Source organism: Struthio camelus, chromosome 27 (genome assembly GCF_040807025.1).
Source record: "Struthio camelus isolate bStrCam1 chromosome 27, bStrCam1.hap1, whole genome shotgun sequence".
NCBI classification, from domain to species: domain Eukaryota; kingdom Metazoa; phylum Chordata; class Aves; order Struthioniformes; family Struthionidae; genus Struthio; species Struthio camelus.
Window position 1 is genome coordinate 3,622,666 of NC_090968.1, and position 27,910 is coordinate 3,650,575.

Sequence of the window (27,910 nt, forward strand, 5' to 3'; positions counted from 1 at the left end):
GCTTAGACTTTGACAGCTGTATGTAGATAACTTGGTATGTATATGTGATAAGACTATGATCCTTTTTAAAGTAATACATCTATTAATAATATCTAGGTATTGAGGTCCTATGCTAGTGTTAAATGGTATGCTTCCCTAATATTTGAACGTTGTTTCTGTACATCTATTTATATATTTTAGGTACATGAAAATAATGAGTAACTTAAACCTACTCTGAAAACAGAATCACCCAATGCAAAAAGTAAAGCCTTTACTTATAGCTTCATTTTTTACAATAAGTACACAATTTAAAGGTGGGTCAAACTTGATGATAAATTGATTTTGCTTTGTACTCCTTGCAGTAATTTTGAGTGGAATTGAACTTGTAGTTGCTTTTATTAAGGGAACATTTAACAGCACGTAAATACCAAAAGCTTTGGCTCATTTCCTTTCCAGCACTATGGAGCATTCAGCACAATGACTTGACAAATATGTTTATTGTTAAAACCTCAGCATCTAGCGATAAGGATATACCAGCTACATTGAGAGATGGTGTACAGGAGAACAAGCGAATAGAGAACAGGCTGCTGGTCCTTCTAAGGGATCATAAATCACACAAAAGTAATTGAATAACAAGAGTAGTACTGGTGATGGTGCGGGTAGGAGAGATGGCAAGCCAGAAACTTAAAGCACAGACATTTATACAGCAAACAGTGCAAGAAAGGAGGCAAACAGGTTGTCTTTAAAATCCACTGTTTTGCTAATGTTTTGTTAGGAAGCCCAGTGATGGTAGTAATCTGTTGGTGATTTATTTTAATAGCTTTATAATGCACATTTGTCTTCTTTTTAATATTGTAGGTTTCCATTTAATTAAACAGCTGAGAGGCATGAGTGTGGTGTTAGTGCTACTTCCTATGGTGCTGTTTGTTATTCTTGCGGGGGCTCAGCGAGCTTGCCCCAAGAACTGCAGATGCGATGGCAAGATTGTTTACTGTGAATCTCATGCATTCAGAGACATCCCTCAGAATATTTCTGGAGGGTCTCAAGGCTTATCGTTACGGTACAACAGCATTCAGAAGCTTAAATCGAATCAGTTTGCGGGCCTGAATCAGCTCATATGGCTTTATCTTGACCATAATTACATCAGCTCCGTGGATGAGGATGCGTTTCAGGGGATCCGCAGGCTGAAGGAATTAATTCTAAGCTCCAACAAAATTACCCATCTGCACAACAAAACATTTCACCCAGTCCCCAACCTCCGTAATCTGGACCTCTCTTACAACAAGTTGCAGGTGTTGCAATCTGAGCAGTTTAAGGGCCTTCGTAAACTCTTGATCTTGCATTTGCGGTCCAACTCACTGAAAACAGTGCCAATCCGAGTTTTCCAAGATTGCCGAAACCTTGATTTTCTGGATTTGGGCTACAACCGCCTGCGGAGCTTATCTCGTAATGCTTTCGCTGGCCTTTTGAAGTTGACAGAGCTCCATTTGGAGCACAACCAGTTTTCTAAGATCAATTTTGCCCACTTTCCACGCCTCTTCAACCTTCGCTCCATTTATTTGCAGTGGAATAGGATTCGGTCTGTTAGCCAAGGGTTAACATGGACTTGGAGTTCCTTGCATAACTTGGATTTATCAGGAAATGACATCACAGGGATAGAGCCTGGGACGTTCCAATGCCTCCCCAACCTGCAAAAGCTGAACCTGGATTCCAACAAGCTCACCAATATCTCTCAGGAGACCATCAATACGTGGATCTCACTCATCTCCATCACTCTGTCTGGAAATATGTGGGAATGTACTCGAAGCATTTGCCCGCTCTTTACTTGGCTTAAGAATTTCAAGGGAAATAAAGAAAGCACTATGATATGTGCAGGCCCTAAACATATCCAGGGTGAAAAGGTGAGCGATGCTGTGGAAACATATAATATCTGTGCTGAAATCCAGGTGGTGGTTACTGAGAGATCATATCAGGCACCTAAAACCCCCCAGAGACCTGTCTTTATTCCTAAACCAACCATTTCCAAACTGGAAAGCAATCAACCAACATCTCTTACGCCAACCACTTCTGCAGACCTCCCAACACCCGGAGTGGAACCAGAGTATGAGCACGTTTCCTTTCACAAAATAATTGCTGGGAGCGTGGCCCTCTTCCTTTCCGTGGCCATGATTTTGTTGGTTATCTATGTGTCATGGAAGCGTTATCCAGCCAGCATGAAACAGCTCCAGCAGCACTCTCTCATGAAGAGGCGAAGGAAAAAGGCCAGAGAGTCTGAAAGGCAAATGAACTCCCCTTTACAGGAGTATTACGTGGACTACAAGCCAACAAACTCTGAGACCATGGATGTATCCGTTAATGGATCTGGGCCCTGCACATATACTATCTCCGGCTCCAGGGAATGTGAGGTATGAACCATGATCCTCCTAAAACCATTTCAGCTCCTGGGAAGGAGAGGTAAATGTTTGAAGATCTTGAGGTGTCTCTTAATCACTAGAAAGATAAATGAGCTTTTTTGCTTTTGGGTTTGCTTAGTGTGAGAGGTTCTCTCATTAAATTATAACAATCGGGGACGTGACCGTGATTATTTCCAGCAGTTCAAACTTACCAAGAATGCCATTAAGTTGAAGTAAACAGCTATGATAAAGTCAGTTAGAGGGTTATTCTCCTCTCGTTTGCACCCATTGTATTATCAGTGGCTTCAGAAGAGTCCCATCTTTTACGCAGTGGTAGAAAGAGAGGAGTTTAAGAATCTTTTCTGCTTTAAAAATAAATATGGAAACCTCTTTACTCTGTTGTCAAATCTCAAGGATTTTCTGATCAATTTAATGATAATGCCAAGAAGATTTTCTGCTTTTTCTGTTCAGTTCAAGAATAAATCTAGGGACCACAGGACTTTAGCACAACCTTAGAGTTAGGCACTTGTTTCACTGGCTAAGTAGGAACACACATGCTTCCTCATTAGGTTTTCTGACCTTAAACCTTGTGGGGGACATAATTCAAACAGTACATTTGCAAATATCTAGGTTGGGAGAGGGGAATTTTTTTTTTCTGTTTGTTTGTTTTCGTGTGAACTTTCAGATATTAATGAAGGCTTAGCTTGAGAGACAACTCTATGGGAATTAATAGTTTCACACACACAGAGACCATGTTTTCCCTCAGTAAGTACATGGAAAATACAAATAGGAAAGCCCTTGTTGTTTCTGTTGTCTATGCTTCAGCTTTGCCAAGAAAATACCATTCTTCTTCACTGCTGTGTGGCAAATGACTCTTTCTCTATTAAAGTGTGTGTAAGAAATGGTTTTACTTTTGAATATTGCTTATTTATGCCTTGTAAGGAGGATTTGCATGATTACATTTCAGTACTTTTTATTTAACCCTGCATGTGACGTGGTGTTAGGGGACTGTGGTGGATTTTGCTTCCTTGGTTGTGGACGTCCTGCCTGAGAATGTTTATAGGCCTGTTGAAATTTATCCATAGCCATTTCCTCAGGTTAGGTTTGACTACAGTAGGTTTGACCAATGTCTTTGACAGCCGGGCAGTATGACGGTTGTGTTAAAATGGAGTAGCGTTCATCTGGCTTCAGTTCTATGATCCTGATTCCTGAAAGGTGGATGTTTTGCACTTTCTGAAAGTAGGGCATCTTTAAGGTGTCTTAGATTTGGCACCTGAAATCCCTACTTGATTTTGGACCCCAAAGAGCTGGGGGAAAACAAAGTAAAAGCAAAAGATTTGGGGTTATTTTTTCTGGAGCAGTATCATCTTCGAAAACAAAGACCCTTGTTATTTCTATTAGTAGCATGTGAATGAAGTTTTTCTTTTTTTTTTCTGTAGCCGCACAAGAGAGAAATATCTGACACTAACATTTATTCTGCGTTTCACTGGATGTCACAGGGAGCAGGCACTTGACCTTAAAGGCTGTCTCCTTGTTGCTCAGGTTTAGCACCACTGAAGTTTCATTAGCTTCAATAAAATGCTGTTTAATTTACACTGATATGATTTGGAGGACAGCTGAATCCCTGTGTCAGAATTGAAAAGTCCATCAAATGTAGCCATAATCTGTAATGGAATTTGAATCGTGATCCTAGTGCACAGAAGATACAGTATGTCTGATGTTGTTTGGGAGAGTGAGATTCAGATAACTTGGGCTATGGTAGACAAATAAGAAGTTGAAGAGCCCTTCCAGGTCTAGTAACAGAAGGTCAATATGGCATAATTTCTTCATGCGAATGTCGATTGTTATATACAGCATTAAGGACAAGGGGACCCCAGTTCCCCTGAAGCTTTCAGGTGTTATTAAAGTACAATATCAATTTTATTCAGTTACCCTGTTCGGGGATGTAAAGTTAAGCTGATGCTTAAGTTTGCTGAACTCACGCTGTGTTTCCTGCTGTCTGTGGGATTGTTGGATGTGGTATAAATCAGTAAAACTGTATTAAATGTAACAGTGCTGTCCAGACTGGGACTGCTAGAAAGTACACTCTGCGTTTGCATGGTCATTTGTTATCCACTGGCTATTAGCACAGAGGACTTCAGGAGACATAAAGCAGCTAATCATTGAAGACACGTGTAACAACCATAAGCCCCCACTGAAATACTATCGTCAGCTTGGATTTAACGTTCTTCGTCTCCATAGCTACAAGGTTCCACTTGTAAAAGGATAGATATGCACTGTACAGTACTTACACATTGTATGAAAAAATCTTTGTAGTATCTTTAGCAGTGAAAAGGTTTTATGACTGGGGAAAAGAAGAAAATGGAACACCTCATTATTAATAATTAATTTACCCAGACATACATACCTCTTGAAAAATTACTGCTTCGTATGAGTGAGGCATAGCTCAGGGCCGTCCTCCTATAGGTCTGGCTGGCTCATTCATTGTGCTCAGACTGAGCTTTCCCGAAAAAAGACTGTTTAGAGGGGCGAAGAATGTCTGGCTATCAAAATGAAGGCAGAGGGGAGGGTTTTTCAGAATTAATTGCTCAACTTATTATTGGTTCTACTTTTTCATTAATATTTTTCAAATCAATATATGCCTTCAGATGTCTTCTGCCTCCCCCCCCCCCCCCCCCCCAGTCCTGTTCTCCTCTGTAAGCACCTTATGGGTTCAAAAACTTGTCTGTCTTGCGGGAAAGAAATTATGGCTTAATTCCATTTTAATATGGGAAAGACTCCTGAAGATCTTCTGTTGGTGGAAGTTGGTGATAATGAATGGTTTCTGAGCGTGTCCTAGGGTTGTGTGGGCATGCTTGTTACTTCACAGTACTGATCTTGTTTTTAGAAGTGTCCAGCTCATCTCAGAGATAAACCACTTTTTTCTGTGGTAGTACATCCTTTGAAACAGCAAGCTTAGGTATTCCGGTTCGTTTTTCACAGCAGCTAAGCATGTAAACAGTTTTTTTTTTGTTTTTTTAACTTCAGTGGGGTTTCTAGCATATAAAAAAGCAGCCCAGGTGTTTAAGAGCTGTGCTGTATTGGGTCTTAAAGCGCTGCGAGTAGGGGAGTGGCAGGTTCAGTCTGCAGTACTGCTTTTTCAGGTCCATGCTTTTTGAATTATTTCTTGTACTAAAGACAGAGAGCCAGAGTCAGACTTGTTGTAAATAGGAGTAATTCTCTTGGCATCAGTGGGATTATAATCACTGACACCTGGCCCATGGTATTCTATTTAGTCTTTTGGCAAGGCTTTGTAAAATAACTGGATGCTTATGATTTTGGCTCTCACCATCCAGTTAGCAGACTGCTGCTACCTCATTTTGCTGTTTGCTTTGCTTTGTGCATGTGCATCTTCTTTTCTGTCTCTTTCATGTTTATTTGTACATTTGCTGAAGATGTGGGAGCGGTAAAAAGGCAAGTTCACAAACAAGCTGAAATATTGTGTATGTCATACATATCACACACACAAAATATTTGCATATAGCACACTATGAAGTTATGTGGGGAAAAGGAACTTTGCTGCAAGACATTTTCCTCCTTTTTGCTAGAAGGTTATTCGTCCACTGTTTCTCAGGCTGGCAATTATAAAAGAAAAAACCAACCAACCAAGCGCACAAGTGAACATCCTTTTTTGAGGACAGTTGATGTGAAACCCTTTGAGAGACAATTGACACAGACCCCATGATGTTACTTTTTACACATTCACTTCTCGATGTCTAACCGTACCTGAATGTTTGACAAACAAGCTCACCTGTTCACATGTAAGTACATCTCTGCTGTGATGGCGCTTGTGCTTTTCATTGGAGTGAAAACCAGGGCAGTTGTCACTTCTGTTCGTACATGCTAAATCAGTCACACAAAATCATGTTAACTTTGAGTTCTGCTTCCTCCTCTCTTGCCAGTGGGAAAAAACAGATCAGTAAAGGAGCGTAACATATGCAAACATGGTGGGCTACTGTTGACCTCCCTCCTTTTGAGCTTAATTTACAAGGAAATGTTGACATGCCAGTGGTGTTTATTATTTATTTATTAAACACCATTGCTATATTGTTTTGAACAAGATGCAGAAAGGAAAAAAACAAAATACTGACTATGGCCCAGAGACTGTTTAGTCCAGGGTTCCAGTTCTGCGTGGGCTTTCATGCTTCTGCAAGTTGGCTTTGGCAGGGCTGCCCAAGGGTTAGGCATGAGCTTCTGGGGAAGCGCAGCCTCGTGAGAGAGAAATCGCTCGGTGATTTGGTAGAATTTTTTTTTAAGACAATGATACTCTTTCCTGTGGTAATTGGCCTTATATTTATAAGGGATATATAGCAAGGGCTTGATGGCAGAGGTATGTAAGCTTTGCATAGTTTGGGAGAATGCAAATGGGAGGTGATTCTACAGATAGTGTACTACAAAGAAAGGAAGATGGAAGAAGATGAGTGAGGGGTAGGGGGAGCAGTAGTTGATTAGATAGCTCGTTGTTGTCACTCTGCGGCGGAAGCGATGGGCTCCGCTTGCCAGCGCCTCTGATCTGGAACGTTAAGAACGGACATTTAGCTTTCCCATATCCCGCTAGGCTGCAATTCCTCCTCCGCCTCTCTTTTCCCACCTTTCTGCAATTACAGAAAGACCACATTTTTCTGCTGGAGATGGAAGTTGGAGGGTGAGTACAGCGAAACTTCATCATAAGCTCTGTGTTTGTATTGGGAAAGTAAACAGAGGCTAAGCTGATGGTGCTTCTCCTCAGTACGGTATATCTGAAAGAAATAAGTCCGGAATGGTTCAGAGGTGAAACCTTTTGGGCATAGGGCCCGTCAGAGGTTTGAGGAGGAGGTAAATTTTAGAAATTTCCTCAGGGCTGGGGCCAACAGTAGAGGTTTACGTTCGTTAGAGTTAAGACTTTGTTATTGCAAAAATTGTCAGTATATAGAAAGCTGTGCTCTAGAACTGCTAGTATTGTAGTAATGAATGCCCAGGAGCAAATTTTCCGGGGCTCAGCACTTGAAAAGGGTGACATTTCCCAAAGATACTTGTTACCTAAGTGACTGACCGTATTTCTGGAACGACTCAGCCGGCTGTGCATCAGCAGCAATTGAGAGCCGGGCTGTAACTTTCCAAAAGGAGCTGCAGGAGGAGGCTGAACGTTTCTGAAAGTCTTATTAAGTCCATAATCAGGTGCCTGGGCGGGAGATTAGCTCATCTGAAATTTGGCTTTACGTAGTACAGGTGCTGCTGAGAACTTGAAAAAGTGACTCGCCTGAGATCATGCAAGAAGTTAGGGGCAAAGGAAGGTGCCGAAGCCCCATCTCCCAAACTTCAGTTAGACTTGAGACTTTCCTAACCGTGTCGCAGCCATTAAATGTGTTCCACTCTCCTTCGGAAGCTGACAAGTAACTGAGAGCACTTGGAAATTGCACTGAGTCATCCTCTTTCCAGTACAATAGCCAGCCATGGGCTGGGAGGGTAGCTGATGGAATTCATCCTCCCTCCTTTCCCATCACCTCTTTCTTTACTTCCCTTAATTTTGCCACTTGCTAGAAACATTACAGTTTGTGGTATTTTGCTCAGTGAGTACTGATGGAATAGAGCGGACGCTGCTTTGCCAAAGCTTTGTACAAGAGAAGAAAATACTTGTATTCCTATTCTAATCATTGCCTGGGCCGTGAGAAAGATTCCTGTGTTGCTAGAGTTGAGACAGACAGAGTTTGCCCTCTCCATCTCCTTTCTCCTTTTCTCTCACCCCTTCTTTTTCTTTTGTGGCAACTCTGTGATGTGTTGCCAGGATTTTAAGGAGGGGGAAAAAAAAAAGATCAATTTTAGTACATTATGTAGCTCATGCCAGGAGGGAGAGTGCTAATAGAAATAGGGAGTTATCTGTTGAACCTATTCATTTGTTTTTTCTTTAAAATACAAAAATCCCCCCCCCACCCCCAAATCTCACTTTGAAGGAGACAAACAATCTTATTAGCAAGTATCCTGCTGCTAGAAATGTTGTTCAGACTCTTCTCCAGAATAATAAGGTTGACCTGATTCTTCATGTTAAAGCTGTTACCTAAATTCCACAGCCTGTTACAGCATAGAGCTATCTGAGCTAGCGTGGATGCTGGAACTAACCAGAGCTGCGTACATGCCGGTTTGCTCTGCTTCTTGACAATGATGCCCCTAGACACATACTCCTTTTAGCAGACAAGCTGATGCTGGTAGAAGAGTCCTATACTTTTCAAAGCTTTGGGACTAAGGTTCATTGAGATGGATTTACCTGTTCTCTTCAGGAAGGAGACTGTGTGCTTTAGCAGCAAGAGTTTCTTGGCATAAAGAAATGTGCAGCCCTCTGTCATGCTATCTGTGTTGTAGAAATTTTGACATGAAAAATTCCTGTGTGATTTGTGTTTATAGCACACTAACATCCTGGTATTTGGTCATTTCAAGCCAGGTATTTCAGGACTGAGCACAGATGGGCTGCAGCAGTAAACATTTTTGACACTAATCAGCTTTCATCACATCTGCCTGTTCTGCAGCCAAATAAGCTTAGATTGCTTGTAGATCTCGCTGTCTCCACAAAAAGATGACTGGATCAATTCCTAGGGAATTCCTGGGAGTTGTTGCTGCTTTTGCCTAGCTGCAAATTCCAGTTTTGTTAGGAGCCAGTGTACTCTGCATAAGGAAGGAAGATGGTAGGGGCGGGAGGTTGTTAGTATATGGGAACATTGGTTTCTTGGCCTAACAGATTTGTTTGTCTTTGCTTTTTAAAATCACATGGATAAATGACAAGGAAATAGAAAGCTCTTCCTGGTAGAAGGAACACGGTATCAGCCCTGCGGTTGTCAGGGGTACCTGAATGGGAATTGCTGCACATGCAAGAACGGGGAAGGCAAGAAAGGTCGGAAAATGCCAGTCACCTGTAATCCCTCACTGTCTGTGGTACGGTCTAGCTAGCCTCGTTTCTTAGTTCAAGTACACACTGGTATGTGCAGGCAGGGTGTTTATTTTTATTTTTGTGGTTTGTTACAGACATTTAAATGTTACTGGCAAGGGCATGAGAAGTTCATAGATGCTAGCAAGCCGGAAAATCTTTCCTAAAAGCTCTGTGGTCTAAGGTTGTCTCTGTAGCAAAGGGCCAACTCACGCGGAAAACGACAGGACTTTGCGAGTATGCTTGAACTTTTTCTTCTTTGTTTTTTATCCTTTGTGTAGCTTAAAAAAAAAAAAAGATGACTTTTCTGCATGGTGCTTTTTAATCTATAGATCTCGAAACACCCTAGGTAAGTAACATTATTCTAATTTTCAGAAATGCAAAACTGGGGCACAGGAATGAGGAACTTGTCCCAAGTTACTAATCAAGAAACAGAATGTAGATCTTTTCCCACAGATCAAGATTTGTTTTAGTAGGTGTCCATCCTCCAGGGCTGATGGCTCAAATCCTTTCATTACAGATTAAAAAGAAATTAATAAAGAACTGAAACTACTTTTCAAACCTTTCCTTCGCTATAGGAAAAAGAAATTCCAGGTCAGCAACACTGTTGAATATCTAAATTTACATAGTAAAAGTGATCCAAGACAACATCTGTGTGCTCAAGCGCCCTTTAAGTTCTGGGGAGCTGAAAATAAGGAAGAACTGGTGTTTTGGGAATTTTACTCTTCCCTGGTATTGCTATATGGGAAATCACCTCATTCTCTGCCCCTCTGGTTTTCTCTTTCATCGTTGCCTATGGAAATCATAAACTCTTTGCAGCAGGGACTCTTTCTCTATATTATTGCATACAGTGGAAACTAGGAGACGCTTCAATGCAAGTAGCCCTACCACATGAAACCTCCGATTCCTCCTTTTGTGTGTCATATGCAAAATTCTGGACTATACCTACAGTGCGTTGCACTGATCGGCTCTGCTTGCGTCCTTAAGCTTCTGTTTCACGCATCATCAGACCTCTGCGCTCTTCCAGTTACGCAGTGCACCTCCACTCCATGCGTTTGCTGCTCAAACAGCTACCTCGGTTTTATCTGATGAGCCCTCGTCGTTTTGTTGTCCTGGTTGTGCCCAGTGTCTGAATTTGCACCTAGTAAAGTTTGACCCGCAGTGGCTTCCTCTGTAAGATGTTTAGGAGAGACTGTGAGGGCCTTTGCTTCACTACAGCTTCCCTTGCTTTCGTCTCCGGGGTTTGTATTGGTGGCAGGCAGGAGCCTCTGGGCTGAATTGAGACCTGGTGCAGTAAACTGAAATGTAAATGCTTAAGATCCAAAAATTAAGCTAGAGTGATCGGGAAGACTGACCTATCTAATATGTATCTCAGTGTTTCTCCTGGTATCACAGTGTGTGGACTGGAACAACCTGCTGTAAAAAGATAAGTCCTAGTTTTAAGTGAAGCTTGAAGACAGAAGGCGGGCGGAGGGGGCAGTAGGAAAGTTAAGTCATATTCCAGGCCTCTGCTGCAGAGGCAGGGAAATGGTAAGGTGCTGGAAGGTGTTCAGTTTGCTTTAGCTTCTTCAGCTCTGCGCGAAAGAGTTCTGAACATTAAACTCTAGTGTACGCTTATTCCTGCAACCTCTTTGTAGTGATGATAGCTCTTAGTCAGATCCCAGATAATTAGCATTAGTCTTTTTCCCATTCCAGTGAGGAATCAGAAGCCTGTATGAACGCTTCTGACATAAGCTGGAGAAGCAGGGCTGAATTTGAACAATTCAGATAGACTTTGGTCATCTTTAAAAATAAATGTAAAGGAAATTTTCAGCTGGCTTCTAGAAACGTAGAAAATACATTTCTTAGGATTATCGTGACTCTTTCATTTTACCTCTTGCATCACACAAATCACAAAATCTTAGGCAGCAACCCTTTGCTGTGAAAGATCAATTCTCTTTCTGTTCTTTCCCTGTCACTGCAGTATGCAATTGCCTCCAAAATGCATAAAAATAGAAACAAAAATAATGTTTCTGTTCTTAGCCTATGGGGAAAAATAGCATAACCAGTCTGTTGATGGTCAGAGGTGATTGTTGTTGCTGTGTGCTTGTATGGGTATGTATTTTGTTTGTATGAAGACTTAAACGGGGGAAAACTGACCTCACTAAATGAGTCTGGATTTTGTTACTGAAATTCGTAAGTTCTTTTGTTACGTAAGAGCTTTCAGCTTTCTGTCTGATCATTTCAGCTCCACTACCAAAGTGTTCTTTCAGGAGAAAAATTAGGAAGTTCTTAAGAGTCACTGCATATTGTATCTGCTATGGGAACGTGGCATGTCCTTCATTGCAAAAGGCAGAGCATAGAAATTATCTAATGTACAAAGATTTTTCGGTATATTCCAAAAAAGGTGTTTGCAGTGTTTCTTATTGCATGCAGATACAAATCCACAAGGCAATCTCAGTCTCCAGTTTTCGATTATATAAGAGAAAATGAAATAACCTGGTTTATAGCAAAAGGTTAATTATTTTTGTTCGACATAAACTCTGCTTTTCTTAGTAATCAAGTACACTGACATTTCTTTTTTTGTGTGTGTGTGGAAAAAGTAGGGTTCTCCTGCATGTTGCTTACATTTTAATCCAATAAAAAAGCATGCAATGCAAAGTGGAAAAAAAGGTAAGCTCAATGTAGTTGTGGTAGTAGTACTATTATTATCGCTGTGTTTGAGTAGCAGTTGACATCTCCGGGTTCAATTGCTGTATGAAAATATTGTAGAACTCAGTCCGTGCCAGGAATAATAGGACATGATGGATAATCTGAACAAGCAGGGCATAGGACGAGGAAACAGCGACATGAAGAGCTGTTTGTTTACAGGAGATGAGTTGACTAGCAAGGACTCCAGGTTTTAAGAAAACTTTGACAATAGTCTGTTGGAGAACTCCAACTCGCAATCGTGTATAGTAAAAAGGCCATCACGTGGTCTGTGATCAGACTGTATACAGGATAAAATTCACTCCTGGGCAGCAGGCCAGAGAAAGATTTATTTGTCACCAAATAAAAGTTCTCCATGGGAAGGTCAGTCTTTACTCATAGTGCCTTGCTCTCTAATTTATCCTAACTTTTTTTTTCCCCCCCAAACTTTTCAGATGTGTGCAATGTCTTTGATGAATAGGCTTGAGTTGTGTGTTTTTGCTCATTTTCAAACTGAGTTCTTATTAAAAGTCAGCTCCTTCTTCTGTGTGATGGCCTCTGAAACCTCAGATGATTTTTCACTGCTCTCATCTTCTACTAACACATCCATTTGGATTATCTTTGTGCCTTGATGGATGCTTTAGAAGGAACCAGCAAGGCCATCAAACTTCTGCCTGGGTTCAACTAGCCTTTGTTAACGTTCTAAATCATCTTGGTCCTGAAGTGTCCTGCTTTTTAAAACTTAGAACCATGTGGTTGCCTGAAGCCTCTCCCTGCGTTAATTAAATCATCATAATTGTGGTTTCTTGAGACTGACAGGTTATAAATAGTTTTTCTTTCCTCCCTCCTACAGTAATTTGGTATGAATGACAAGCAAACTGTACATCTGACACCGTCCTTCCTATTCAGACTCCATTTCTCAGCTATTATTTGATTATCCTGAAATAATTGACAGTGTCATTCTTAAGGCTAGGCAGTTACCATGTACTTTTCACATTATGTGAAGATGAGTAAAATGATTCTTCAGGCTCATCATTATCTTTTTAATTTAATAGAATGTGTACTTGGGAGGACTAAAAGTCAGGACAGGTGTTCCATGTCTCACACACACACACACACACACACACACACACACAAAGAATAAGTCCTAAGACTAACACATTTTAGTCAAAATTTTAGTTCGATGTATAATATCTTGCCTCATCCGAGATTTTGTGGAAGTAGATGTCTCTCTGTTCCTAACATAATTTTCCTTTATTAGTCCCACATGGTAGGCCTTCACCTGGGGAGAAACATAATCCCTGTGCTGTAGTTGGCAAAAAAACAGAGCAACTTATTAAGGATAATTACAAATAGTTTGGAAACAAGCTTGAATAACAGTTGTTTTCATCCTTATTGCTAAGAAGGAGAAATGCTGCAAACACTGACCAAGAGTTTGTGCAAACTTATCTTCTCAGCTTTTGATCTAATTAGTTTCAAAACACATCTCTCTCCGAAATGTGTGAGAATGAGGTAGAAATGATGTGAGTGGGAATACCGTCAAGCTTGCATTATGCATAACCCACCCCAAGCATTTGCTCTCCTGTAATGTAGGTCTGCACACTGAAATTTGCTCTCAGTTTGCAGCTCTAGTTCATGGAAGAACCTAAGGCTAGACCTTAGTCTGATACCCTGGATCCTTCCTGCTCTTCCACTTGTCCAAAGAAACGTGAACAGTTGCATATAGAGGTTTGTCATACTGACTGTCATAGTTCAGAGTTAAGTAAGAATCAAGAATACGTAGAAGAGAGCTTCTACACAGGAAGCTCAACCCTTTTTTCCGTGACTGGCGGATGTCCCTTTCCCTTTGTGGATTTGGCAGGCAGGGTGATCCCCTGGTCAGCTCTGGCTGAAAGCCAAGATTTAGGTACTAGTCTAAACTCTGCTGTTAATTTATTGTATGAGCTGGGATAGATTCTTTCATTTCAAATTGTCAGGGGAAAAATGAGACCAAGGTCACACTGACTTTCATTAGGATTTGAGCGTTGAAACCAATCCTTAGATCTTTGAAGTTTCTCCTGTCTTCTAGTCTCTGCCTCTCCCATCTACTTAGACTGAGGGTCAGCTGAGGAGGATTGCCTTTCAGTCTCTTCAGACTCAGTGGCTAACAGAATGGGGTTGGGGTTTTAGCTACTACTGTAGCATAACAGAGGGGGAAAAAAGTATTATCTAGAGCCTTAAGGGACTCATGCCGAGTCCATTTTGTTCCTAGTATATCAGCCAGTCTGAAGTGGTCTGCTTTGTCTTGGCGTGTTATTAGCACGTGCCTATTTAGTTCTTTTAAAATGTCTATACTATATTCAGATGCATTAGAGACTTAGTCATAGCTACTCAGGTGCTCCCTTGTCCCTGGTAGTTTTCTGCAGTGCAATGAAATTGCCTGATTTTAATGTAAATTTCTCATCCATTTTTTCCCCCCACCGCATTATCATTTTCTTTCCGAAAGCCTCTTAATCATATGTTAGGCTTTTGATTTAAAATGCCGCATCGATGTCACATGCAAAGTGAAATGCGGAAATGAAGGCACCTCTTGTGTTTTTGCATTTGGAGCACAAATTGTTCAAATCAGACGAGGCAGCAACCTACTGGCAATTTTGAATTAGTAGAAATTTTTCTTTGAAAACAGAATCTATGGATGTTTTCTTTGTCGTCCATTATTTGCTGAATACATTAGGAGTCCCAATGTGCATGAAGCTTCTGCAGTCTAAAGAACTGATTAACCTTTTTCTGTTTATTATTAGCTCCCAAACATTTATTATATTAGCCTTTGAGAGCAAGGTCCAGACTACTTTGTTTTCCTGTAATAGACAAGGGACTAGAATTAACATTGATTGAATGAATTTCAACAGAGGTTAAAACTAAAAGGCATGCACAACTTAATATATTTCATTCCCCCTGTGTCTAATGAAGATTGAAGGAGGGGGATGTTTTACGCTGATACATTTCAAAAATGTTAAGGCTAAAAGAGGCTATTAGCCATCTGTTTTGCTTTCCTGTATGTCAGCGGCCACAGAACTTCACCCAGTCGCTTTAAGACCGATAGCTTCTTTTGACTAAAAAGTACCTCCTGAAAGTCACCCAATCATGATTTGAAGACTTCAAGTTAGAGAGAAAGCTCCACTTCCCGAGGTACTTTGTTCCTACAGTTAATAACCGTCACAGTTGAGAAATAAATTGTTTAGCTGTTAAAATAATTCATTCTCCACAATGAGATTAAGCAAATCCTAGGGAAAGAAGTTTCTGATATTTAAAGCATAGTAGTGTGTGGTTCAGGGTAGCTGAGTTCAATATTGATCCCAGCGAAGAGAGGTTACAAACAAAAACACACCAAAAAATGTGGATGCTTGCATACGGAAATTTCCTCACTCCTAGCTTTTGAGAAATGTACATTTTAATTGAATGGTTATAGAAAATACATTTTTATCCAAATTGCTGAAGTAATCAATTTTGCAGCATCTCTCTGCTTCTCACAGGTCTACAGCTGCTGGTCTCTTAACTCATGATCCTGCGTTAGTTTGCGTTGGAATTCTCCATTGGTGTTCAATGCAGGGTGGCATTCCTGTGTGCTTATAGCTAGTATAGAAAAATGGAGACCTATTATCAGATAGATTGAAGTCAGTGACAAAGTCTGCATTAATTTCAATGAACTAGTGATATCAGCCCCAAGATAATGACATTAATAACGGTAGTAGTTTATCATCCTTTGAAACAGCAGCTAAGGTGCACCACTAGAGCAGTATGTATTAAGCTTGCATTAACTTTGCAAATCACTGAAAGATTTGTGTATACAAAAGTCACTGTTTGTAAATAAAGCTCACTATTGTGTTACTATATTTTAAGATTAGTGGGAATTCTGAAAGTTCTGTTTCCCTTATTATTCTACATAATTTAGCAAGTTACTGCATATGTGCTGTAAAACTCTGAAGTTGGGCCTTTTTGCTTGCTAGTTTTAAAACAGCCTAAAGAAAAGGTTCCTTTTTTTCAAATATAGTAGGTTAGTAGCTTAGCCTACATAGAATTTTGCTGTTTTGATTTGATTAATTGTTACCATGGGCATATGATTGCAAATGGTTTGTTCAGTTAACTATGCACCCATAAAAATATGCTCTGGTAGGATATCTGCCATTCTAGCATAAGTATAATCAACTTCTGCAAATACAGGATTTCAGTAATTGAGCTGAGGATGAATTGAAGGTATTTGTCAGTGATCCCAAGTCTGCCTTGTTTTACAGAAGTAATAACTGTTCCGGTTATAGGTAATTAAAAAAAAATGAGCCCAGGAGCCCAGGAATTGTACCGTTTTTTTTTTTTTTCTCCTACTAAAAAATTGGTAGGATAAACTCCTGAAGATAGATTCAAAGTTGATGCCAGCAGAGTGTGGTAATGAACAAAATGTTTACTGGAACCAGCTCAGCACTCAAGGTCCTTCGGGAGTCAAGAACAACCAGAAATGCCATGCAGCATCAAGCGCCGTTTAAAACCTTCTTGCAACACTTCTGAGCTGTTTCTTGTGTCCAGATCTTTCTCCTTGTCTCAATTCATCACACTCTTCTCTCCTTAAAAGACACTTCTTTCCACCTTCTACCTAGCTCTCAGCATTGCCCAAAGTATGTGGTTAGGTATTGTGTGATCCTTCTCAGTGGTATCTTCTTATCTTGCTGTGGAAAGTAGGGCTTACCACCCAGATTATTTGGCCACCTTCTTAAAATGTTTTCATTCCTTTACCATGATGGTGTTAAGACACTATTACTCTCACTGTTTCAGGTGCTCAGAAAAAATGCCGTTCGGGGGCTGGGTGGTATGAGATACTGAGCCACCTCCAAGTCCTGGTAGTTTATCAGTGGGAGCTGTGTGCTAAAATCTTCATAGGATTTCCTGTTATTTTATACATTTCTTAACCATTCCTCTACTTTGTTGAAGAGCCGTAGAAAAAGAATTTGCATGATTCATCAGATATTTACTTGTATGTCCCTGGGATTGTATCCAGCTGAGTGTTCATATTCTTAACTTAGTGGCTTAATTTTTAGGGACTTTTAAAAATTATTCTTTACTCTTGCGTAACTCCCACAGTGTTTCCTACACAGTTGATCATAATATCTTATCATTTCAAACAGGGGAAGCAGGCAGTTTTCATCTTCTGGAAGCCGATGCCATCGATACAGTTCATAACCTTCCTTCATCAGTCGTCATAGAGCCAGTAAGCCTATTTTAACAAAACTGTACTAAGTATCCGTCCTATAGGTCACCCGCTCATCTAAGTCAGCTGATAGTTTGAAGTGCAGTCAGTTTTTGAGCCTGTTACTGTTCACTGGGAAGTCAGCAGTTAAAATGGATTCCCATGGTGCAAATCTACTGGCCGCTTAAATCATAATCAAATGATTGGTCCTTGCGACAGCAGAATGCAACAGAGTGATTGAAAGGAGACCGGGGAAGGCAGCAAGTAGGGGTGGAAGAAGGTCTTGTCGCACACAGATGCAGACTTAGCTACGCTTTGCGGAAAGTTGAGGGATGGAACAGAGGTCAGCAGCCGTACACAGAGCGTTAGCTTTCCTCTTCTCTGCTGCGCTGCCAAAGCCCTGCAAAAAAAGAGAATGCGGTTCTTCTTTTTAGCAACAAGCAAGGCCCTGAATTTGCACATAATGAGTTTCATTCAGCCTTCACCATGGGACTGCTGTTTAATTTTGGGCATACCAGTTCAGATTTCGCATGCTTCTGTTTCTCCATCTCTAAAATGGGAACAATAAGGTGTATGTTCTCTTTCTAGGTGCTGGCAGATCTGTAAAAAGCTGAAAAATCTATTTCAAGGTGTATTTTCTTAAATTTTTATCATGAGGTTATTCGTAGGTTGTACCCTGGACAGTAGAGCTGGGCTGGGAGGAAGATATTGCAGGACAATAAAAAAAGAAGTTTTTTTGAACCCTTTTTCCTAGAAATAGTTTGTTGGGTTTTTTTAACTCATTTAAACTTGAATCTGCAAAACTGTGATAATTATTTTCATTAAAAAAAAAAAAAAAACAAACCAAACACATTCCTAACCCAGGAGATTACAGTTTTTTCATACTCGTCTCCAAAATTTCATTGTGAATAGATACTTCCTATAGGTGAATAGAAAATGTTCATTTGTGAAATTCATTTGTGAATAGAAAATACTTTTTTCAGTTAAATGTCAGTGACAACGTCAGTCAGGGCTGCCAGAGGCAGGAGTTAAACCTTCCGACTTTTTTCTTGCTTTTTTCATTATGGCAGTACTTGGGATTCCTATTCACGGACGAGGTCCTGCTTCGTAAGATACCTTATAGACACAGAACACGGCTCTAAAATAAAACCTTACCTGAAAGGGCTTGCACTCTGTCCTTTAGGTATAACAGCATTTTAGATCATCACTAATCAGACATACCTAGGATTTGAAAGAAAAAAAATTATTCCCTCTAAAAACGTGTGTCAGGCAAACGAATGGATATGATTTGTCTTTACTCCTAGCGAGTGTTAGTTCCTTCCTTCAACTAGGGTTTCGCAGAACAGTTGTAATCTTGCCTGGTATTAAAAAGAAAAAAAAAAAAAGCTTGTGAATGGTATAAATCATGATTAAATGCGGAGCAAAACTAGTAGCATACAATTGAATTCAGCTCCATGGAAACGGAGCTTTACTTTTGTTCATTTCTGTATATATATTTATATGTATGTATGTATATACACACATAAAAACAATACCTTAATTCATAAACCGGAGTTGCACAACTTCCCATTCATTTAGTGACAATACCTTTGCTGTTAGCAGCCAGCTTATTATTTCAGATAGATTAGTTTCCTTTTACTGAATTTCAGCTTGGTTTTGGTGCAGCTTATTTCGCTTTCTCTTCAAATCCTCCCAACAGGTTTTCTTTTTAAGAAGGCTCGCGTTTTTCCTGAGAAGCAGTTGTCGTTTCCGTGTGCCGGCTCGCCGTGCCCGCTGCAGTCTCTGCGCAGGGCGCTGCCACGCTAGCAGCAGTCCCTTTCCGCTGGCACCCCTGCCTCAGCAGCAAGCCGCGCAGCAGGCCGCCAACGTTTGGAAAGGAAAGGAAAGAAGGATGGATGTTAAAAGCAGGCTCGGTCAAATAGTGCTGCTTTCTATGTTAGAGCACCTTTCTCAAGTGCAGAGAGCCCTTCTGGTGTCTGATTAGTAAAGGCACAGACCCAAGCTTTGAAAGCACCGCTGACAAACCTTAACACTGTGCTTAAAAGGGAGTATTAACAGTGGGAGCTATTTTATGATGTATATATACTGGTGCGCGTGTGTGTGTGTCTTAACAAAAAGCAGCAGAACAGAAAGTAGAAGGTTGATTTGCGACTTAAATATATAGCTCTTCTGAATGTCTCATTCAAGAGCAGGAGCGTAATAAAAGCAATTATTTAAGGCAAGCAGTTCGTCAGGGTGACAAATCTGGCATTGAGGTTTATTATTTTGCACATAAAGAACCTTCTTAAGAGAGAAGATAGCTTAATGACTTCCCAAATACTACTCTGGCCCTCAAATATTGATCTAGCAATCAAACGTTCAGGTGATGGGTGGAGTGGAACTTCCTTCACAGATGGGTGAAACGAGGCAAAAAACCAAGTGAGGTTCACTGTAATTCATACCGGTCTGCAGGAAGTGGCAACAAGGGTGTCTCTGGGTTACAACTTCAGCTGTGCTACATCGTAATTCCAGGAGATAATGTTGCCTGGTGGCTCTGGCGATGTTGGGATGCAGCATGAATGCTTACTGGTGAGAAAGCATCATAAACAAAGGAAGTAAGGAGGCAAAACCTGTACTTGGAGAAGGTGACAGTAGTGACCATAGGACAGGCCACAGGGTGTCCAGGTCAGGGTTTCAAAATGAGAACAGCCATACAGAAGTTAACTGAAAACAAACAGAAGATTGTAAGCAGGCCGTAGTGAGAGGAGTGTAGAGACTTCCACCGGCGTTCAGAGATTCGAATAGCCTTTGTGGGTCAGCTGCTAAGTAGGTAGTAAAATAGACTCTTGTCCGTAGTTCTTCCTACAAAAGTTTCAATAGCAAGATTGTCTAGAAGCTTCTTGATAGTTCTTCTGGCCTATAGTAATAAAAATATATGTTTCTTAATACCTTTTCATACACTCAATAACTTATTGTGGAAGTAATTTATGATTTAGGTACAGACTTTTGTTGTCACCTGTTTAAAATGAGTAATATGCAATGGTACATTTGGAATTTTTTTTTTCCTTTGAGCTTCTTGGCAAACATGCTACAAACCTGGCAGCTATTTTGCAGGAAGGTCATACGCTTTTCATCCTGTAGATGTGCAAAGCTTTCTATTTTGCATAAATGCATTTGTGGGAGTGTAAAATACACAGATACATCAAATACCAGGGCTGGCTTCATACGTCCAGAACATACAGTATCGCTTTTCGAAATTATTTTCATCATTTTGCCAGTATTTATTTCCAAACTCTTACAAAATGTTGTGATAGGAAATGATTTGGGGTGGTATTTTCAAAAAGCCCTCCATGTGATGTGGACCAAAAGTTTTCTACTTTAAAAATTGAAAACTGAGAGGAGATGTGCATTGAAGACTAGTTTTTAAAGGGGGTTACGTTAAGAACTGAAACCAGAAGTTTTCCTATCCAGCCCTTCAGTCTCTAAACCGTATTTCTTCATAGTCTAACTAGAGCAATGTTTAAGTTTTGTTGTGTGCTTATTATCAAGGATATGAAGTTAAATTAGCACAGGAATATATTTTTTCAGTGACATGCTCTAAATTACACTGCTGAATTCCTGTTCAGTTAAATCAAGGCTTCTTGGCCAACAAAAGCTCTAAATCCTACCTGCAGCGTGATACAGCATGTAATGTACTCAGCTTGGTTCTTACCAATCGTCCAAGATTCTTGAAAGCTTGATAATAACAAAGGAGAATTTGATCCTGACTTCCCTGAAGGAATTAATTCAAGGGGTCCTTTCTTCCTTCCTTCCTCTTTTTTTTTTTTTTTTAATTAGAGTTCTGCAGGAGTCAGGTTATTTTTACGTCTATCCAATTAAATACTCAAGCCTTTGCTTTATCCATATGCTACTGTCTGGTAAGCTTTGTTTAGGACTACATCTCTGTTGAGAGTCGTACTGGGTTTTCATTCTTTTGTTTACATGTAAAATATCATTTCGTTAAAGTCTCGTATTCCTGAAACAAAGGACTTTCTGTCTTTCTGAGAAGAGTTTCATAGCAGCTTAGGGGCAGGATTACAAAGTTTTCAGTGTCTCGTTATAAATGCTGAAATACTTTTCAACTGAAAAAAGCCCTCCCTTTTGTTTTTCATATATATTTATTGTTTTTACAACAATTGGTTGTTGCCATGGTATTTTGAATCGCCACTGAACAGGTAGATAAGACAATCCACTGAACAGGTAGATAAGACAATCTGCAGGTTAGCCATATTTCACAGTTAATACACACAGTGACTAACTTATTGTGGTATTAAGGGTATGTTTTGTAGGTGGTTTAACTAGTACTATTTAATTATTGATGAACAGGATATAATCACATAAATAAGAGGTTACATGGGATTATGAGCAGGTTGAATTACATTAATTGCATATTACATAATTACATAATTGCATATTAGAATTACAGTTGATCGTTTCTTGAACCATATATTAAATAATTATTCACCCTATATAAACTATTTATAAATGCATGCCGGATAAAACATAATAAAGTGAGCTGTAGTCATACAATGAATAAAAAACAAAACTAGTGTTTACTTCATTTGAACAGCAATTCATTAATTTAGGTAAACTGCGTTGAAACATTCAGTGAACAAGACGTTATTTTTAAAGTGTTCATATTTGAGGATGAGATATGAAATCAAGGCTTTGGGACCCATCGGTTAACCAGTTCCTGGTCTGGCATTTTAAAAAGTTGGCTCCGTTCCAGAGTTGTTATTTTGGATATTCTGAATCATTCTGGATTTTTTAAACACAAGATTTGCATGGTTTTAATTAATTTAATGCAATTAAAAACTTACTACCTCACCCCTTAGTGTAGAATCAGACCTGTCTTACTATGGCTCATTCCCGGGTGGAGGGGTGTTAAGCGCTCGTGCTATGAGGCACCTTCATACCAGTAAGACGCTGTTTACAGCGAAGGCTCCGGTTTATCTAGGCGGAGAGAGATGGGAGGGGAAATGAGAATTCAGGCTGACTAAATACTCACGCTAGTGCAAAGACTAGATGTACATCAGAGATCTAAGTGACTTGTGAATATCTTTGAGTAGATGTTTCATACGATGAATCTAAATCCTCATATAACCTCACTGAGCTCCAGTCCAGCTACTGCATTAATCAGAGCAAGGCTGACTTTTGTGGGAAGTGCAGGTGCTCTGTATTTCTTCAAATGCCTAAAAATAGACAATTGCCAAGCCTCCTGAAGGTGAATGTCAAGATGCGGGCTTCACGATTATCATCTACAGTTGACGACATACATATGTGTTAAGTTTGCCAGAGAAGGTTCCTGAATGCAATAGCATCATCTTTACTATTTGCATTAGAGATTGAGCCGTTTGTTTCAAGTGTTTGTTTGATGATTGGTTAAGCTTGTGTTTAAGTGTTTTATTCAATGATTATCAGACACATTTGGGGGCAGATTGTCAGGAATGCTTATTTCTTAGACTTTTCACTGGGAATTCACGTTCTGAATACCTTTAACAGTCTGGCTATAAGGGCTTGACTTTACACAGTTAGGAAGGCTCTGGAAGTGTTAGAAACTGAAACCATAAAACCAGTGTACCTGCAAGACCATCATTCCCCTCCAAAATAGAAAAGCATTATGTCATGTTTTTTCTATGACAGCAATGATTCAAGTGAAGAAACTATTGCCAAAAATGCAAGGCAACATGCACAATTTGTTCTTTGAACTCTGGAGTCTTTGCAGAGCTTTCAAAAACAGAAAAGAGAAAAAAGCAACTTTTCTCTCTGTTTATGCTTACTGAATCAGCATTTATATATTGTGATCTCGCTGAAAGCCAGTGTTTATGCTTGGTTTTCCCAGTGCATCGAGCGGTGGCTTTGTTTCAGCATGCTGCAATATTCTTTTTTGTTCAGGTAGGCACTTAAATATTTTTCTTCTCTCCTTGTGTTGATGGCTAATTATGTGGATGGAAGGTCTGCTTTGTTTCCTTTTAAAAGCATTTGCTTGGGATGATTTCATTATCATTTTTGAATCAGACAACAGCGTGAATATCAAACAGAGAGCTGTTAGAAGCTTTGCTTGCCACCTGTCTCCTTTCCAATGAGTCAGTTCTGATTTTTTATTTCTACTTTTTCATCCATTTGATGTTTTATTATCGTGAAACATTTCTTTACTCCCTTCTCCCCTTCTTTTATTTGGCCTCTCTTCTTGCCTACCTCAGAGTTGCAGCTGATTTCTTCAAGGAAGGTCCTTGAACTTGCCTGATTTCTTTATGGTAAGGATCCTTAGAAATGCTCTATTGCTGTCCGTTTTTATCTTTTTAAAGGCAGTTTGAAATGATAGTTCCCGCCTCATGTTTTACAAGGCTATATTAAATTTTCTAGCAAAAAAACCCCACTTTATCCATGAAAAGTCTGATTGTGATTTTCCTCCCATTTTTGCCTCTCATAACAATAATTCATGTTTATTGTGGTGTAGCATTTTAGAAGTGCTGCTGAGTTTGACCCCATATTCCAGACGCTATATATACTTATAGATGGTCTCTGCCCCAGTGAATTGCCTGTCTGTACAACTTGTAAAAATCCTGATAAATTGTAATTAAATTGTCCCTCCATTTTATTAAGTGCGGGTCTGTACAGGCGAGCGGAGACAAAGCTGAGCTCACTGTGTGTGCTCTAAGCTCGTATGACACGGGGCAGTTCTAGACCAGAGAAGACATTGCTGTATCAGTGTGACCTTGCGTCTGAGCTAAGGAACAGGGACTCTGGGACTCAAATGTCTTCCCTTATAACCAGAATACAGTAAGGACTGTTCTTCTCACTGCTAATTTCTCTCTCCTTCCTCTCGCTGGAGGTTCCAGTTCCTGCTCAGCTTATATACCAAACATAACACATTGTTTTGTCATAGTAACATGTTAGTTTTACGCACAAATGATGTTCCCTTTTCTCAGCTAGAGACCACAGCGCAAAGAGGGTGTGATATTTACCTCAACTGCAGCTGAAGACTGGTCCTATCTGCTGAGTACCTCTACTTTCATATCATAGTATAGGTTAGACTAGGTTATAAGGTTTGTCTTTCTCTGTCCAAGTTTTTCCTCTTGTGTTATTAATGAGATATTTGTCTTATAAATTAGTTTTCTGAATCTCCTTTCGCATGTACAGGCTCCTGTGGAAGCCAAAATACTATTTAATGGTTTTAACACTGTAGAAAAGCCCGGTAAGTCCTGATCATGTTGTCTAAGTTTGGTGGGTTTAAACAAAGTTTTCTCTTTCAACCATGCAGATCCCCAGTATCTCTTGTCTGATTCCCATTTCAGGACCCACATTGAACAAAATTTACGAAGGAAGAATATTGTTCAATGGGCATCTATGCTTTTGACAATTCTCTTCAGCATAATTTCTTCCAGAGTCACACTGAGAAGTAGTGCTGTGGTAGCAATGCTTCAGAAGCATTTGAGAAATTCCGATTTACCTTGTGCTCGGTCTTCAGCACACCATTCATATTCATTATTCTAACAGTACTATGTTTCCACCTTTGCTATGAGGGATCCACTTAGGAAATATTTGAGATGATGTCTTGGAGCGTTTGGAACATATAGTCCATTAGGGATCTCTGGGGTAGGCGTGAAACTCCATCCCATGTGTCCAATCTTCTTTGAATATTCCATTAACCACAGGGATGACTGAAGGCTTCAGACCACCCCTGATTCCCCTTAATTAACACACACAAGTGTGCCTAGGGCTTCACTGACCATTGCCTTTGAAGTACAGCCAGGTCTCTCCTTGCACTGCCTGCCTAGCCATCTCTTCAAGTACCCATGCAGCAAGGGGTGCAGGAGAATCCTCTTAATGAGCACACCATGGTGACAAGTGAAACATGCCAATTAGGAGATTATCCACATGCTCCGAAGACCTGAGAAAGTGAGTTACTCAGAGGAGAAATATTTTCCCCTTGATGTAAAACTACCTTAGAACAGACTCATCTTAAAGTTGTGTTTTTAAAATTGTGCGTATGTAGTACAATTGTACTACGTCTGCAGTAGCAGATATGGGGCTCCAGAGGTACTTAGGACATGGAGCCTGGGAGTGAAAACTGAGGTGTGCCATTCCCCCATTACAAAATTACAGAAGGACCTTAAAAATGTCTTTGTAATGCTGGTGGGGAGCACTAGTGTATGTGGACCCATTTCGGCCACCCTGCGCGCGTGTGTGCTGGTGGGCGTTGTGTGATCAACTCATTTAACACACAGCACAGAACAGAAAAATAGCTTAATAGCAACAAAATATCAGGCAGAGTGGAACGTTCATCCACTCGGTTTTAATTGTGGATGACCATCCGCAATACGTTGAGTCGTCACAGCATCCTGTTAAAAACGGTGAAATTTGAGACAACTCAGAACCCGGTGGAAAGCAAGCAGCACCTTTCATAATTGGGCTGTGTGTCAGGGAAATCCACTTTGCACCTAAGAATTGGCTTGCGGATGCCACTGTGTGTGTCCATCCAGTTTAGTGCATAGGGTGTGGTATGGGTTGATAAAATCACTTTTCAACAGGGCTGTTCAGCCCAGCTGGAGCTCCTGTACTGTTGCTGGTAACCTAGCTACTTTGGGTAGCGTGGCAGTGCGGTACACGGGGCTAGGTAAACGTGCTGAGAAGTGGAGCAGGAAGGAATAGATTCTGAATACATCCTTGTGCATGCAATCCTGAAAGGCAGGAGACATGGCTACCAGGCAGTGTATCAGATCTTACCTCCAATTTTTCAGTTTAAATCCAGCTGTATTAATGACAGATGAAAAGATTCAGTGCTCTGTAGTGTTCTGGCCTATGTAGAAAGCGCTTGCCGTTCTCAGATTGCTTCTCAAAGGATGAGTGAAAACATTTTTCTGTGTTTGTGTTGCACCCAGCACCCTGGATTCCTAATCCACCGAATCACAACTAGAAAAAGAAGTAGTATTTGTGGAAATAGTGCAGTACAGAAGAGCAGCTTTGACAGACGCACCACGAATTAGAGACTCACCTGTTCCCTCCACCTCCGGCCAGAAACGCCCTGTGGAGGGGCTAGCCCAGCTGTTGCACCTGCCTGGTGGCTGCGGAGAGGACTGCTGCCTCTGGGGCTGGCAGTCTGGAGCGCTAAATTCTCACACACAAAGAATCCATCTGCTTTAGTAATGCACATCCCAACCGTGTATGCAGTTCGTTTCAATCGCTACTAAATTGCATACAAATGAAGAAACAAAATAATCAACCTGTCCCAAGCTGTTGATACTTATCTCAACATATACAAACATATGATACCTGTTTTCTCTTAAAATACCCCTTACATCATCAGGAAAGTTGAGAGGAATTTATGCTCCCAAGTCTCTCTGTGCTCCCCTCACTGAGGCTTCACCACTTCCTTCAAACCTAAGGAAAATACGAGCCTTACGGATTATCTCCAATAGCAAGAGTTGTTAATTTTTCCACTTGTACTTAAAGAGGAATAGCATAAATCTGTGACGCAGCGTTGTTCCTTTCAAGAGCACCAGCTTGGGAACCATGTGATTTGGGTTCAGTTTTCACACCTTCTGTTAATGGCTCACTGGCACTAAATGAATTGCTTCCTTCCCTGTAGGTCAGTATTCCCGTTTGTCAGCTGGATAGTTCTGTGAGCCCAGATCTCCGCTGGGGCTTCTGACGGCTACTGTAATAAAAATAATAATAAATTAGCCCTTTTCACATTACTCTTCTCTACCTTTTACTGCCACTTTGAAGAGCAGGCATAGCATAACCATGTAAAAATGTCATTGCCAGTCATTTACCTGTGAGGTGCTCACTGTGGTTTCATGTGATGCTATCTAGAAACACGTAGCTAAGTAATGGAAATCATTAAGCCATCTCATATTCTGGGACTGTCTGAACGTGATTAGAGAAAGGAACAAGGGAAACTAAACTACTTCCCAAGCTCTTGAGCAAGGGAGCTATCAAAGTTGTTTAAAGGAAAGGAGAGACGCTTTAAAAGATTTCCTTATTGATATTCCCCTCTTTTTCTATCCTTCCATGACTTTTATGGGCCTGTACTGGTTTTTCTATTTTTTTAAATGTATGATGGGCTTTGATCTTTCTTGTGAATAATGGCCAGTATATTTTAACTGAACAAATCTCACTTTCCGTAGTGCTTAATAGAAAGATTTAAAGTCTGTCTAAAAATGCCACTGATGTTTATGTTGATTTTAAATAATTGATATAAACATTCTGTTGAATGTTTTGGGAGTTACAATGCATATCTAGTAGGAAGGCCGTCCTAGGAGTTGAATCTGGTTTTCAGAATGCCTTAAGACTTACTTTGAATACTGGACCTTCAAGAGCGCACATTGGACCTAAGCCTGCGTAATAAGTAGTTTCTGGTCCTCGGATGTGCTGTATGATCAGTAGATAGCAAAAACTGGATTTATCAGTTTTCTTGGGTATAGTCAGTGTTGTTTTCTGGGATAAACCAGATGACTTTCCGTACGCAGTCGGAGCAAAAAGTTCTGAAGTTTGAGTACAAAGGTGAGGGGCCCTGATGTCAGTCGAAGGAGAAGTGAGGCACAGGGGCTTGCTGTTACTTTTTCATGAGACCCAGAATGTGCACTGAGCTGGGTAGCGCTGAACTAGGAAGAGTTTAAGAAAAGACAGGGGCATGATGGGGTTCATAGTGTCATTATTCTCTTCCTCCTTTTTTCCTCTCCCCACTATAGCTGATTT

General features: G+C 40.4%; 1 protein-coding gene across 7 annotated transcripts in view; it reads left to right on the plus strand.

Moving 5' to 3' along the window:
• LRRTM4 (leucine rich repeat transmembrane neuronal 4) overlaps positions 1-27,910 on the plus strand; it is a 238,293-nt gene that overhangs the window by 17,358 nt on the left and 193,025 nt on the right. For 5 of the 7 annotated variants that reach the window (XR_692882.2, XR_011136495.1, XM_068920877.1 and 2 more), the window contains one exon: positions 838-2,384. Coding sequence is in view for 5 of the 7 variants with exons in the window: in XM_068920877.1 (XP_068776978.1) it covers positions 838-2,384 (1,547 nt within the window). In the remaining 2 variants the exon portion in view is untranslated. Of the gene's footprint in view, positions 1-837; positions 2,434-27,910 lie in introns of all 7 variants that reach the window. The other 2 variants (XM_009665680.2, XM_068920880.1) reach the window with 1 other exon arrangement.